The sequence below is a fragment of the Chiloscyllium punctatum genome, chromosome X, assembly GCF_047496795.1.
Source record: "Chiloscyllium punctatum isolate Juve2018m chromosome X, sChiPun1.3, whole genome shotgun sequence".
Lineage (NCBI taxonomy): Eukaryota > Metazoa > Chordata > Chondrichthyes > Orectolobiformes > Hemiscylliidae > Chiloscyllium > Chiloscyllium punctatum.
In genome coordinates, this window is record NC_092791.1 from 20,815,797 (window position 1) to 20,831,233 (window position 15,437).

General features: G+C 40.6%; 1 protein-coding gene across 3 annotated transcripts in view; it reads right to left on the minus strand.

Annotated features, from left to right (window-relative positions):
• LOC140471185 (uncharacterized) overlaps window positions 1–15,437 on the minus strand; it is a 44,031-nt gene that overhangs the window by 25,168 nt on the left and 3,426 nt on the right. For all 3 annotated transcript variants that reach the window (XR_011956882.1, XM_072567073.1, XM_072567074.1), the window contains 2 exons: window positions 8,452–8,662; window positions 3,474–3,668 (listed from right to left, as the gene is read on the minus strand). Coding sequence is in view for 2 of the 3 variants with exons in the window: in XM_072567073.1 (XP_072423174.1) it covers window positions 3,474–3,668; window positions 8,452–8,662 (406 nt within the window). In the remaining variant the exon portion in view is untranslated. The remainder of the gene's footprint in view (window positions 1–3,473; window positions 3,669–8,451; window positions 8,663–15,437) is intronic.

A 15,437-nucleotide genomic window follows, 5' to 3' on the forward strand; every position in this document is an offset into this window, starting at 1 on the left:
TTTGTACATGGTCAATATTGAACAAACTAGGACTGTAAACCTATTAATCTGACTTTGTTCTCCTTACGCTAGGTGAAAGAATAGCCATTTTCACGAGCTTTTAAACAAAATCAAGTGATAATCTAAAACAGCTGTTATGTAAAAGTGTAGCCACCATGGCAATCCTTTCATATTAACTGTTCCATCCTTATCAACAAAATTATTGAACTAGAGGATCAAGAGGAAGGAGGTCTAATACTCACAGGCAATTATTATATTACCATTGTTTCATCTCCAGCACTGATAAAGCTGAAGTGGCAGAAGCTGCCTCTTGTAGATTGGTCTCTCAGTCACCAGCAAAGGTGTAACAATATGTAGACAACACATCTGAAATGGATTCTTTACTGTGTCCTGTAAAGGGTATTATGCACATTTACCATGACATCAGTCACGTGTCTGAGATTAGCTCCTTCAAAGTTTTCAGCAAAAAAGCTTGAAGCTGAGCAGAGAGAGAACTGGTTTGATTGTCATGATTGTGCATGTCATGGTTCCTGAAACTTCTCTTCCTATTTTCATCCTGTAAAGTCCTAAACGTCATTTGTTATGAACTAGTGGCAGGCTGATCTAAACATATCTTCAGTGGGATAGCCTCGAGGTAAATGGTCTTCAATTGAATGAAGTTACTCTGCAGGAGACTCTTCCCAGGGAGTTTAGGTTTACTCAGGTTCATGTACACATCTGTGCCAGCCTCCTGCATTGACCCCAAACTCTAGGCAACGAGTTCTTAAAGTTCCAATGATGCTCTTTTCTATGGTTATGAGGTATAGAGGGTGGCATAGTGGTAATGTCATTGGATTAATAATCCAGGGGCCACACTAAAGTTCTGGAGACGTGGGTTCAAATCCTATCATGGTAAACAGTGAAACTTGATTTCAATAAAATCTAGAATTAAAAGCTAACCTAATAACCACTACCTAATGTTCTTTAGGGAAGTATGTCTGTTGTGCTTACATGGGCTGGTCTATATTGACTTCAGACAATTGAAAGAAGCCCTGACTCAAGAGAAAACTATTCTGATGGTGCATGACCAGAAGTCCAGAAACAACACAGATCAATTCTAACATCTCCCTTAGCCCAGGTGATCCAAGTCCACTCAATTCTTAAGGTACAAAATCACAAACGACGCATGTGAGAAACCATTCCAGTGGGTAGGACATGCACGAGATACTCTCAGCATTGTACAGCAAAGAAATCTTACAGGCAGAGACAGTGCTCAGCTATTAAAAGCAAATGCTTTTTCTGTCACACAATGGTTTTTTTCAGAAAATGTACACAAGTAGGTTCAGAACACAGGTTCAAAAAAGCAAGAAGTAAGACAGCTAGCCACACAAAGAGGTTAATGAGGTAATACAATCTACAACAGAAGAAAAACTTGAAGTGTTCTTAGGAGAAATAGTTAATTCAGACCTTAGATTTTGACAAGCTAATCTTTGTCAATGGTCACAAATTGCAAGTTAGACATAACGAAACGTCCCACTACATTATCAGATAGGAAAGCACTATCTACAACTGTAACCTGCAAGGAACTCTCTGATATAGGGGATGACAACCAGTAGAAGATGTATCTGTACTTAATAATCAAGAATTCACACTCAAGTTGGAAGGCATGTCTGACCTGGTGTTAGTAGTTAAGCTATATGAAGTTGAAGGAATAGCCGGTCAATGAACAGCTGGTCAGAGGACAGCTGATTAAGGATTTAATGGGGCTCTCTGCAGAACTCAAACAAAAGAAGAATTCACTGAGATTAGTTAAAATGACTTCAGAAATTTGTTTTTGACTGTCAACAAGGTGGCAATGTGTGAATGTACCAGATTGGCAGAAATGTTTTCCATTACTAGCAACACTGAAGAGTACTCAGACTACAAGAGCCAGCAAGATTTGTGATGAAGAACAAGCAATGAGATGCCAATGAACAGCATACCTTACTTCAGCCAATTGACAAATCTATAACTGATAGATTAACTCAGAGTGAAACAAAGCTTGGTGAACAAATAATAATGTTAGATTCAAGACTGGTGTTAGATGCTGAGGTGACTCAGAAGAGACATGTTCAAGCACTGTATTTGACTTCCTGATCTTCTTAGAAAGAATCCTCAGTAAATGTGATAGAGATCATGCCAAGCTAAAACCAATAATGAGGTGAAAGAGAAAGTCCAAACCAATCAACATGTTGAAGTAAAAATGTTTACATGCTTCAACACAAAACTACAGGTGGATTCAGAATAAAACTCTGCAGATACAGATTGAAAATGTGGTGTATACAACTCCATGGAAGCTACCACCAAGAAGCAATGTCCAATGATTCAAGATATAATACTGCAAGGAGGGAATGGCCAATTTCATAGACTCAAGATACTGAAAAGAAGGAATTACTTTTCAGCAAGCAATATTAAAGCTCCTCCAGATCATGGGACCTTCAGACTGTCAAGAAAGAGAATCAAAGACAATGGTAGTTTGCTAGGTGGAAGACCAGTCTTCCAAGTTCAAAGAGAAGTCATTCCAGGAGAACAGCAAAACTTCCAGATCACTTGAATGTGTAAACTCAGAAATCTGGGGCAATGGGGTTGTGGTAAATGTAATTATATTCACAAATGTGTGACGTTAAAAAAGAAAAAAAAGCTTTGGGGGCAGGGGAATATTAGTATGGGTCCGAAAGGATCCAACAGGGTTTATACTGAAGAATGCCATCAGCACCACTTGCTATAATTGTCATATGGATATGTGGGAAGAATTGTTTAAGATCTTGAAGCAGTGTGGCCTAATATCTGCTCCTCTTCAAATTCCTGGTACTAATTTTTATATTAATGTAACTAGTGACTAGATCCCAAGGTAGCATCAGAGGCTGAGGTTGAGGGGCATGGATAGGATAAATAGACAAAGTCTTTTCCCTGGGGTGGGGGAGTCCAGAACTAGAGGGCATAGGTTTAGGGTGGGAGGGGAAAGATATAAAAGAGACCTAAAGGACAACGTTTTCACGCAGAGGGTGGTACATGTATGGAATGAGCTGCCAGAGGCAGTGGTGGAGGCTAGTAAAATTGGAACATTTAAAAGGCATCTGGATGGGTATATGGATAGGAAGGGTTTGGAGGGATATGGGCCGGGTGCTGGCAGGTGGGACTAGATTGGGTTGGGATATCTGGTTCGCATGGATGAGTTGGACTGAAGGGTTTGTTTCCGTGCCGTAAATCTCTACGACTCTATATCTCGTTAACTACAAGAGACTCTTCTAGTTAGACCAGGAAGTGGTTTTCCTTGACCAGACTGAACCAAGCAAGTCTTGTAGCTCCCTACGCTTAAAAGAGGATGGTGGTAGCAAGCTTCATCAGCAGTAGCTCATACAGCACAGGAAACTGCATGCCCAGATAACAGCTTTGTCTTCTTTAAATTTGGACATTAGGACATATGCCAAACTCTAATACTTTTGTAAATGTACCTGCTGATTTTGGCTTTATACGTTCATGTTGGAGGCTAAACAGAGTTTTTGATATTTTATGAAGATTTTCTATACACTCTTGGGAAGAAGCCAGGCTTGATTGCACTTTCACATTAACTTCCTCTATCCATTCAGCCGACGTTTTCTCTATCTCTCTATCCTCCTCGATATCTTCTTCATCAATTAATGTTTGATCTGCAAAATACGTGTATAACATAAAATCATGCTTGTAAATTTTATTGAAACCGATTACTCTCATGCATTTGTTTTGTGTTCACCAAGATTGAGAAGTTAATGCTAATCTGTGAAATACTTTGCATCTTAAGCAGAATTGAACACTCTCAAGTTAGGCATAACAAGGTTAAATACAGACTAACACTCCTGCTACACACTGTCTCATCAAACACTCCAAAGGCTGATACAGCACAGGCTTAAATACAGACTACAGCTCTCTCGACATTATCCCAGTAAAAACCCAGGACAGATACAGCACGGGATTAGATACAGAGTAAAGCTCACATTACACTATCCCATCAAACACATCAGCCTTAGGGGCTGGCTCACATGATTTCAAATCATGATCAGGGATACTGAATAACTGACTAAGTCAAAATCTGTTTTATTACATGAAAGTGCTGTACTGTCCAGCTTTATCTTGGGATCACAACCTGCAATTCTTTTCACTTCTGGTTAATATTTATTCCTTAAACCAAGATCTTTAAAAAAGATGTTCTGATTATTTACTTAATTAGTGTCTATGAAAGCTTTCTGGGTAAACTGCCTGCTCTACCTGCTTTGTGAAAATAGTGACTACAATTTAAAAGTACTTCTTTAGCTGTAAGATGTTTTAGGATGTCCTGAGGTTGGGGAAGACATTTCACAATTATAAACAGACAAACAAGGAACAAGAGTAGGCCACCTGGCTCTTTGGTCCTGTTCTGCCATTCAATAAAATCATGGCTGATCTGATTTTAACCTCAACTCTCCATTCCTGTATTCCCCTGATAATCTTTCATCTTGGTAATCAAGAATCTATCTAGCTCTGCCTTAAAAATATTTAACAATTCTGCATCCACTGCCTTTTCAGGGCATTACAAAGACTCACAACCCTCAGAGAAAAGGTTTTCCTCATCTCTTATAAATGGGCACACCCCCCTACTATTTTCAAACTATGACCCCTTCTAGATTTTCCCACAAGAGGAAACATCCTTCTCCACAAACATCCAGTCAAGTTTCATCAGGATACTATATGTTTCAATTAGGTCACCTCTGACTCTCCTCTGAATTACCTCCCATGCTTTAACATCCTTTTGTAAATATGATGACCAGTACTGTACACAGTACTCCAAACGCAGGCTCACCATTGCCCTGTATAACTGAAACATAACCTCCCTTCTGTTGCATTCAATTTCCCTCACAATAAAATATAACATTCTATTAGCTTTCCTGACTACTTGCTGTACCTAAGGACTAACCTTCCGTGATTCATGCACGAGGACACCCAAATCTCTCTGCATCTCAGAGCTCCGCAACCTCTCACCATTTCAATAACATGCTCCTTTATTCTCTCTGCCAAAAAGACAATTCCACATTTTCCGATAATGTACTCCATTTGCCAGATCTTTGCCCACTCACTTATCTATATTCCTTTGTAGGTTTTTTTTGTCCTCTTCACACTCACTTTCGTACCTACCTTTGTGTCATCAACAAATTTAGTTATTGTAGCTTTCATCCCTTCATCCAAATCATTTATAGAGTCATAGAAATGGACAGCACGGAAACAGACCCCTTCGGTCCAACTTGTCCATGCCGACCAGATATCCTAACCTAATCTAGTCCCATTTGCCATTGCTGTTCATATACCCATCCAGATGCCTTCTAAATGTTGTAATTGTATGAAATTGTAATGAGTTGATGCCCAGCACCAACTTCTGTGGTACATCATTTGTGATATCTTGCCACCTTGAAAAAGACTCATTTATTCCTACTCTCTGCCTCCTGTTAGCCCACCAATCTTCTATTCAAGCCAATATGTTACCCCTACACCGTGAGCTTTTATTTTCCATAATAACTTTTGATTATGAAATACCTTCTGGAAATCTAATACAATACTTTCACTGGACCCCCTTTATCTACAGCACAAGTTACTTCTTCAAAAAGCTCCAATAAATAAGCTAAACACAATGTTCCTTTGATAAAACCATGTTGGTTCTGCAGACACTTTCTTTCTAATGAGATTTCATCCTCATCTAAACGTTTTTAATTAGCATGTCGTTAAAAATGACTCTTTTCGGAACAGCAGGAAGCCATTCAGTCTCTCCAGTCAGTTCCCTGTGCAGTGAAATCATGCTATCTGCAACCTAACTCCATATACCCACATTTGTCCCATATCTCTGGAGACTTTGGGTTGGTAAATATCTATCAATCTCTGATTTAAGATGAACAATTGTTCCAGTATCAATTGTTTTTTGTGGTGGAGTGTTCAAAACTTTAACCACCCTTTCTGCATAGGTGTGTTTCCTAATTTCACACCTGAAAGGTCTTGCTCAGTTTTTCAGACTATGGTCCCTAGTTCTTGACTCCCCAACCAGTGGAACTAGTTTCGCTCGATCCAGTCTATTCCCCTTAATACTTTGAAAAACTCTGATTAAATCACCCCTTAACCTTTGAAATTCCAGGGAAGACTACCTTGGTTTATGTAATCTCTCCTTGTAATTTAACATATCCAGGTATCATTTCAGTAGATCCACACAGCACTCCCCCCAAGGCCAGTATCCTAAGGTGTCCTATCAAGAACTACTCACTGGTGTGATCTAAATAGGGCTTTTGTTGCTGAACTGAGACCTCCAGTCTGTTGTACTTGGATTTCTTGATATGAAAATCAGCATTCTATTAGCTTTGCTGATTAAATAAAGCACCTGTTTACGACATTTTAATGATCTATATATCTGGCCATTGATTTGTAGGCCTACTTTTAAGAATTATTAAATGGAACTCAATTGTTCCTAGCTTTTCACCTTTAGAAGATTATAATTTTAGATTCAAAGTGGATGAAATCAGTGGGTATTAGGACAAAATGCCTGACTCCACGCTAGCATCCTATTATTAGAACACTCAGGACCCAGTATTGGTTCAGTAAAATATCACTTAAAGTGAGAAATTGTTCTGACTGATTAATTAATGTTAATGTACACAGTAGTAATGTGAACCTATACCAAAATGTTTAATCTAAAGTTTTAAACCCCTTTAAGTATATTGTTAAACTTTTTGAAACACATTTTGGGTATTTGTAAGGGCTGATTTCATCCAACACTGCACACTTGAAGGCATCATTCCAGTCCCTGGCAAATGTCAATAAACATATATTAATCATCAAATGCTTTATGTGTGGATGCACTTCCAATTCTGTTCATGTGAAAAGATTTGGCTTTGATACAATTGTTGAATTATAAATTAAATACAAGTCTTACTCTGCAGTCCTTTCACATCTTGATAATTTGTTGCAATGTGGTTGGGTTATATTGCAAATAGAAAATCATGAAGATCCATTTAATAAACATGAGAGAATAATTCTTAAAACTAGGCCTACAAATACTTCTACAGTCAACAACCTGCCTTGGAACCTACAGCTGACTCTAATTAAGTGCATACCTAAAACGTGAATTGTTCTAATATGCGGTTTAATGAAAAACATCGGAATATTAGAGGTGATAGTATAGTGGTAGTGCAATTGGACCTGTAATCGAGAGACCCAAACCACTGATCTGGGGATATGGGTTCAAATCCAACCACAGCTGCTGGAATTTAAATTCAATTGTTAAAATCTAGAATTATAAAATGAGCCTGAGTAATGGTGACCATGAAACTACTGTAAAAATCCACCCATTTCACTCATGCCCTTTAGGGAAGGAGGTTTGCTGCCATTACCTGGTCTGGCCTACTTATGACTCCAGATCCACGACATGGTTGGCTCTTAACTGCCTTCTGAAACAGCCCAGAAAGCCACCCATTTCAAGGACAATTTGGGATGGACAACAAATTCTGACCTTTTCACCAATGCCAAACAACCCTATATTCAATGTATCCCTCTTGTTAAATTCGTATTTTCCTAAAATCAGTCTGCTTTTTGACAATTAATGATATTCAGCCACTCAGTTATGATGCTGTTCTTACTGGATATCCACATATGAATATATTCCATCAAGAGCTGCAGAGTAGCAACAGGACACTGGCTGATTAGCCCTCATAAGTAATTCAGTCATGGTGCTACAAATGCTGTGAGACACATGCACACAGGCCTGGAATGAAACCTGTTTCATATTAGCTTGTGTATTGTACAAAAACAGTGTCTTTACCCACTGGATAACATACTTTTATTGAGTGTTGCCTTGTTCTTTAGACTGTCACCTGTGTCATAAATACTTGCTGGTGAAGTGTTTGAATCAAAACTTTACCTGGCCCATATCCAGCCCAAAGCAAGGGAATTGTAATGGAGAATATAATAAATGGTTTAATGGGATCCTGGTTGATGGGATGACCTGGAACTCCTCTTTCCTTGCTTACATTGCTATTAGGACATGCAAATTATTGAGTTCCTACTATTCTATATTCAATACACCAATTTTAATAATACCAAAAATCTAAGATTTATGCATATGTCCTATGCACAAAGCTTTACTTCCTCATCGGTTTTTGTTAAACTTTTATGACAACCGTTCCTATCATAAATTCCCTGTCTACATTTATAATGAATGTGTGTTTTTCATTAATCACTGTAATTACACCCTCCCACCAGCTGTAGTGCTGAAATATCTTGTTTTTACATCACCCAGCTCCTCAGCTTGTCCCGTCACAGAAAGTCTTACACTTCAAACAACTGCACTTCTCTGCTTCTCAAAATGGGTGAGTTAGATTACAATTTGCCCCATTCAATGCATAACGCCACTGGAGATCAACTAGTTTATAATAAACTGCATACTGCTGTCTGATAGCCATTGTAGAATAAACTTTAAGATTTCCTCTTTGGTGCTGTTGCCAGTTGCAAATTCAGCGATTGTATCTATCAACCATTCCCTTTCCTTTTTTTCAGGGGTTAAGGTGATTTTGGGCACTTGTTGGTGGTCAAATCTTGCGTGACTCAAAGCAAAATTCACTTTGTCCAGAATGTCCTTCAAACGTTCTGCAACTTCCTGTTGGCAAATGTTAAAAGAAAAGAAAAGATCAAAAAGTAAAAAGCTATTCAAGCAAATTAGTAATTTCAAAATAAAATTGCAATTATGTTTGGAAATGTCAAATAGCTCTAAAAGACACAATTCACCTATCTTGGTCTATCTACATCTTTGCTGGACACGACAAAGAAAAGAAAATGTATCTTAATGAAGGAAAAAATGAAGACATTTTTTATACATAGTGCTTTTCATGCCCTCAAGGATATCCCAAGCTGATTGAAAGTCATTGAAGTACTGCTGAAGTGTAGTTACCATTGTAAAGTGAGAAAATACTGCAGTCAATTTATGTTCAGCAAGACCATACAAACAGTATCAAAATAAACAACGAGATTATTTTTACAATTTTGTTGAGGGATAAATGTTGGCAAGGTCACTGGGAGAAATTTTCCTACAAACACCATCAACACAGCTCTTTCCAATTACTAGGAGCTCCCAATCAAATTTAAAGCTGTTATACTGAATAATGATAAAAAATAGTTATATTTAATTGAATCTTCAGTACTTCCTGGTAACTTGTCGTGTTGGCTGGCACTAATGTTGTCACCTGTACATTTCCCCACTCAATGGCTTCCCATAGATAACTGCTAGCAGTGTGAAATGTAAGAAACTTTATAAATACAAATAATTTACTAATCCTTTGTCTATGCCATAACCATTTGTGTTCCAACCACCCATAAATGTAATAAGACAAGCTTAACTCAGTCATATACACATTATAGAAGACCAAGATGCAGCAAGTCACTCATTTGTACTGCAAGCGTTATTTGTGGCTGGAGAAGAACGCCCAACACTTCGCTGTCCAACTAGGGATGGGCATTAAGCACCAGCCTTGTCAAGAATGCCACCTACATCCCAAGAACAATTTCATTTAAAATTTCCAAATGAATCACCAAGTTAAAAACACTTCAGGAAAAATGATCTAATTTTGGTTCAATGCAGTCTGCCATGGTGACAACTGATTGCCATGACTACGGACAACAAAAGGGTTATGAATACGAAGTTTTGCCCTGACAACAGTCTCTACAAATATCATTCACATGAAAAGAAAATGTCAGTTTTGCATACAATGTATATGGAGAGCACAATGAGACATTGAACTTTCCAAACATAGACCGGGACTGCCGTAGTGTTAAGGGTATAGATGGGGAGGAGTATGTTAAGTGTGTACAAGAACATTTTCTGATTCAGTATGTGGATGTACCTACTAGAGAAGGTGCAAACCTTGACCTACTCTTGGGAAATAAGGCAGGGCAGGTGACTGAGGTGTCAGTGGGAGAGCACTTTGGGGCCAGCGACTATAATTCTATTAGATTTAAAATAGTGATGGAAAAGGATCGACCCAATCTAAAAGTTGAAGTTCTAAATTGGAGGAAGGCCAATTTTGATGGTATTAGGCAAGAACTTTCAAAAGCTGATTGGGGGCAGATGTTGGCAGGTAAAGGGACGGCTGGAAAATGGGGAAGCCTTCAGAAATGAGATAACGAGAATCCAGAGAAAGTATATTCCTGTTTGGGTGAAAGGAAAGGCTGGTAGGTATAGGGAATGCTGGATGACTAAAGAAATTGAGGAGAAAGTGAGGACTGCAGATGCTGGAGATCAGAGCTGAAAATGTGTTGCTGGAAAAGCTCAGCAGGTCAGGCAGCATCCAAGGAGCAGGAGAATCGACGTTTCGGGCATAAGCCCTTCCTGAAGAAGGACTCATGCCCGAAACGTCAATTCTCCTGTTCCTTGGATGCTGCCTGACCTGCTGCGCTTTTCCAGCAACACATTTTCAGCAAAAGAAATTGAGGGTTTAGTTAAGAAAAAGAAGGAAGCATATGTAAGGTATAGACAGGATAGATCGAGTGAATCCTTAGAAGAATATAAAGGAAGTAGGAGTAAACTTAAGAGGGAAATCAGGAGGGCAGAAAGGGGACTTGAGATAGCTTTGGCGAATAGATTTAAGGAGAATCCAAAACATTTTTACAAATACATTAAGGACAAAAGGGTAACTCGGGAGAGAATAGGGCCCCTCAAAGATTAGCAAGGCGGCCTTTGTGTGGAGCCGCAGAAAATGAGGGAGAAACTAAATGAGTATTTTGCATCAGTATTTACTGTGGAAAGGATATGGAAGATATAGACTGTAGGGAAATAGATGGTGACACCTTGCAAAATGTCCAGATTACAGGGGAGGAATGCTGGATGTCTTGGATTGGGTAAAGGTGGATAAATCCCCAGGACCTGATCAGTACCCTAGAACACTGTGGGAAGCTAGAGAAGTGATTGCTGGGCCTCTTACTGAGATATTTGTATCATCAATAGTCACAGGTGAGGTGCCGGAAGACTGGAGGTTGGCTAACGTGGTCCACTGTTTAAAAAGGGTGGTAAGGACAAGCCAGGGAACTTTAGTCTGGTGAGCCTGACGTTGTTGGAGGGAATCCTCAGGGACAGGGTGTGTGTATATTTGGAAAGGCAAGGTCCGATTAGGGATAGTCAACATGGCTTTGTGCATGGGAAATCATGTCTCACAAACTTGATTGAGCTTTTTGAAGAAGTAACAAAGAGGATTGATGAGGGCAGAGCGGTAGATGTGATCTACAATTTGCAATCTGCAATTTGAGAGGGAGTGGGTACAATCGGAAGTGACAATATTTCAGTTGAATAAAGGGAAGTATGGAGCTATGAGGGAGCAACTGGCCAAAGTTCAATGGTGCAATACCTTAACAGGGAAGACCGTGGAGGAACAATGGCGGATATTTCTGTGTATAATGCAGAAGTTGCAGGATCAGTTCATTCCTAAAAGGAAGAAAGATCCCAGGAGGAGACATGGGCGGCCGTGGCTGACGAGGGAAGTAAAGAAACATATAAAGTTAAAAGAGAAAAAGTATAACTTAGCGAAGATAAGTGGGAAAACTGAGGACTGGGAAGCTTTTAAAGAACAACAGAGGATTAGTAAGAAGGAAATACGCAGAGAAAAAATGAGGTACGAAGGTAAACTGGCCAAGAATATAAAGGAGGATAGTAAAAGCTTTTTTAGGTATGTCCAAGGCAAAAAATGGTTGGGACAAAAATTGGGCCCTTGAAGACAGAAACAGGGGAATATATTACTGGGAACAAAGAAATGGCAGAGGAATTAAATGGGTACTTCAGATCTGTGTTCACTGGGGAAGACTCAAGCAATCTCCCTGAGGTAACAGTGGCTGAAGGACCTGAACTTAAGGGAATTTATATTTGCCAGGATTTGGTGTTGGAGAGACTGTTAGGTCTGAAGGTTGATAAGTCTCCGGGACCTGATGGCCTGCATCCCAGGGTACTGAAGGAGGTGGCTCGGGAAATCGTGGATGCGCTGGTGATAATTTTCCAGAGTTCAATAGAATCGGGGTCGGTTCCTGAGGATTGGAGGGCGGCTAATGTTGTGCCACTTTTTAAGAAGGGTGGGCGGGAGAAAGCAGGAAATTATAGACCAGTTAGTCTGACCTCAGTGGTGGGAAAGATGCTGGAGTCTATTATAAAGGATGAAATTACGGCACATCTGGATAATAGTAACAGGATAGGACAGTCAGCATGGATTTATGAAGGGGAAATCATGCTTGACTAATCTTCTTGAATTTTTTGAGGATGTAACTCGGAAGATGGACGAGGGAGATCCAGTGGATGTAGTGTACCTGGACTTTCAGAAAGCTTTTGATAAAGTCCCACACAAGAGGTTAGTGAGTAAAATTAGGGCGCACGGTATTGGGGGCAAAGTACTAGATTGGATAGAGAACTGGTTGGCTAATAGGAAACAAAGGGTAGTGATTAACGGCTCCATTTCGGAATGGCAGGCAGTGACCAGTGGGGTACCGCAGGGATCCGTGCTGGGACCGCAGCTTTTTACAATATATGTAAATGATATAGAAGATGGTATCAGCAATAACATTAGCAAATTTGCTGATGACACAAAGCTGGGTGGTAGGGTGAAATGTGATGAGGATGTTAGGAGATTACAGGGTGACCTGGACAAGTTAGGTGAGTGGGCAGATGCATGGCAGATGCAGTTTAATGTGGATAAATGTCTGGTTATCCACTTTGGTGGCAAGAACAGGAAGGTAGATTACTACCTCAATGGTATCAAATTAGGTAAAGGGGCTGTTCAGAGAGATCTGGGTGTTCTTGTCCACCAGTCAATGAAGGCAAGCATGCAGGTACAGCAGGTCGTGAAGAAGGCTAATAGCATGCTGGCCTTCATAACAAGAGGAATTGAGTATAGAAGCAAAGAGGTGCTTCTGCAGCTGTACAGGGCCCTGGTGAGACCACACCTGGAATACTGTGTACAGTTCTGGTCTCCAAATTTGAGGAAAGACATTCTGGCTATTGAGGGAGTGCAGCGTAGGTTCACGAGGTCAATTCCTGGAATGGCAGGATTGCCTTACACGGAAAGACTGAAGCGACTGGGCTTGTATACCCTTGAGTATAGAAGACTGAGAGGGGATCTGATTGAAACGTATAGGATTATGAAAGGATTGGACACTCTGGCAGGAGGAAACATATTTCCGCTGATGGGGGAGTGCCGAACCAGAGGACACAACTTAAAAATACGGGGTAGACCATTTAGGACAGAGGTGAGGAGAAACTACTTCACCCAGAGAGTGGTGGCTGTGTGGAATGCCCAGCCCCAGAGGGCAGTGGAGGCCCAGTCTCTGGATTCATTTAAGAAAGAATTGGATGGAGCTCTTAAAGATAGTGGAGTCAAGGGTTATGGAGGAGATAAGACTGGAACAGGATACTGATTGGGAATGATCAGCCATGATCATATTGAATGGCGGTGCAGGCTCGAAGGGCTGAATGGCCTACTCCTGCGTCTATTGTCTATTGTCTATCGTCTTATCTATATGGGCTTCAGTAAGGCGTTCGACAAGGTTCCCCATGGGAGACTGATTAGCAAGGTTAGATCTCACGGAATACAGGGAGAACTAGCCATTTGGATATAGAACTGGCTCAAAGGTAGAAGACAGAGGGTGGTGGTGGAGGGTTGTTTTTCAGACTGGGGGCCTGTGACCAGTGGAGTGCCACAAGGATTGGTGCTGGGTCCACTACTTTTTGTCATTGACATAAACAATTTAGATGTAAGCATAAGAGGTACAGTTAGTAAGTTTGCAGATGACACCAAAATTGGAGGTGTAGTGGACAGCGAAGAGGATCACCTCAAATTACAACAGGATCTTGAACATATGGGCCAATGGGTTGAGAAGTGGCAGATGGAGTTTAATTCAGATAAATGCGAGGTGTTGCATTTTGGTAAAGCAAATCTTAGCAGGACTTATACACTTAATGGTAAGGTCTGAGGGAGTGTTGCTGAACAAAGAGACCTTGGAGTGCAGGTTCATAGCTTCTTGAAAGTGGAGTCACAGGTAGATAGGATAGTGAAGAAGGCATTTGGTATGCTTTCTTTTATTGGTCAGAGTACTGAGTACAGGAGTTGGGAGGTCATGTTGCGGCTGTACAGGACATTGGTTAGGCCACGTTTGGAATATTCCGTGCAATTCTGGTCTCCTTCCTATCGGAAGGATGTTGTGAAACTTGAAAGGGTTCAGAAAAGATTTACAAGGATGTTGCCAGGGTTGGAGGATTTGAGCTATAGGGAGAGGCTGAACAGGCTGGGGCTGTTTTCCCTGGAGCATCGGAGGCTGAGGGGTGACCTTATAGAGGTTTACAAAATTATGAGGGGCATGGATAGGATAAATAGACAAAGTCTTTTCCCTGGGGTCGGGGAGTCCAGAACTAGAGGGCATAGGTTTAGGGTGAGAGGGGAAAGATATAAAAGGGACCTACGGGGCAACCTTTTCACACAGAGGGTGGTACGTGTATGGAATGAGTTGCCAGAGGAAGTGGTGGAGGCTGGTACAATTGCAACATTTAAAAGGCATTTGGATGGGTATATGAATAGGAAGGGTTTGGAGGGATATGGGCCGGGTGCTGGCAGGTGGACCAGATTGGGTTGGGATATCTGGTCAGCATGGACGGGTTGGACCGAAGGGTCTGTTTTCATGCTGTACATCTCTATGACTCTCTATGACTCTATGACCGAAAATTTCAACTTCCATAAATTAAGAAAAACATGCCACACATCACCGTTTCTCGTAAAATAGAGTTCCATTGTCAGGACTTGATAAAATGCCAACAAGTTCAAATCCCAGTTCATGTTATTCATTTAAATTTGCCATTACGTTTTCTGAGTATATATATCTGTCTGATTCTCTGCATGTGTATGTCTGTTTGTTTGTATCGCTGTATGCATGTGCATGTGTCTGTCTGTTTGAATCCCTGTACATATGTGTGTATGTCTAACTGCCCATTCTCTGCGTGCATGTCTGTTTATATTTATCTCTGCATATGTGTGTCTATTTGCCACATTCCCGTATCTGTTTGTCCTTATCTCTGTACGTATGTGTTATCTGTCCATGTCTGCGTATGTGTATGTGCATGTCTCTATGTTTTTTAAAAAATTCATAAGGTTAAGGGCATTGCTGGCTAAGTCAGCACTTATTGCCCATCCCAAAAGGCAGTTAAGAGTCAACTTAACTATGGGTATGGAGTCACATTTGGTCCAGACAAAGATAGGAGTTTCCTCCCCTAAAGGACATTAGTGAACTAGATGGGGTTTCCCAACAATAGACTCCAACAATGCGGTGGCAGGGGAAGGTGCAGGGAGTGGAGGGTGGGTTGGTGGGGGACGTGGACCTAACAAGGGAGTCGCAGAGGAAATGGTCTCTCCGGA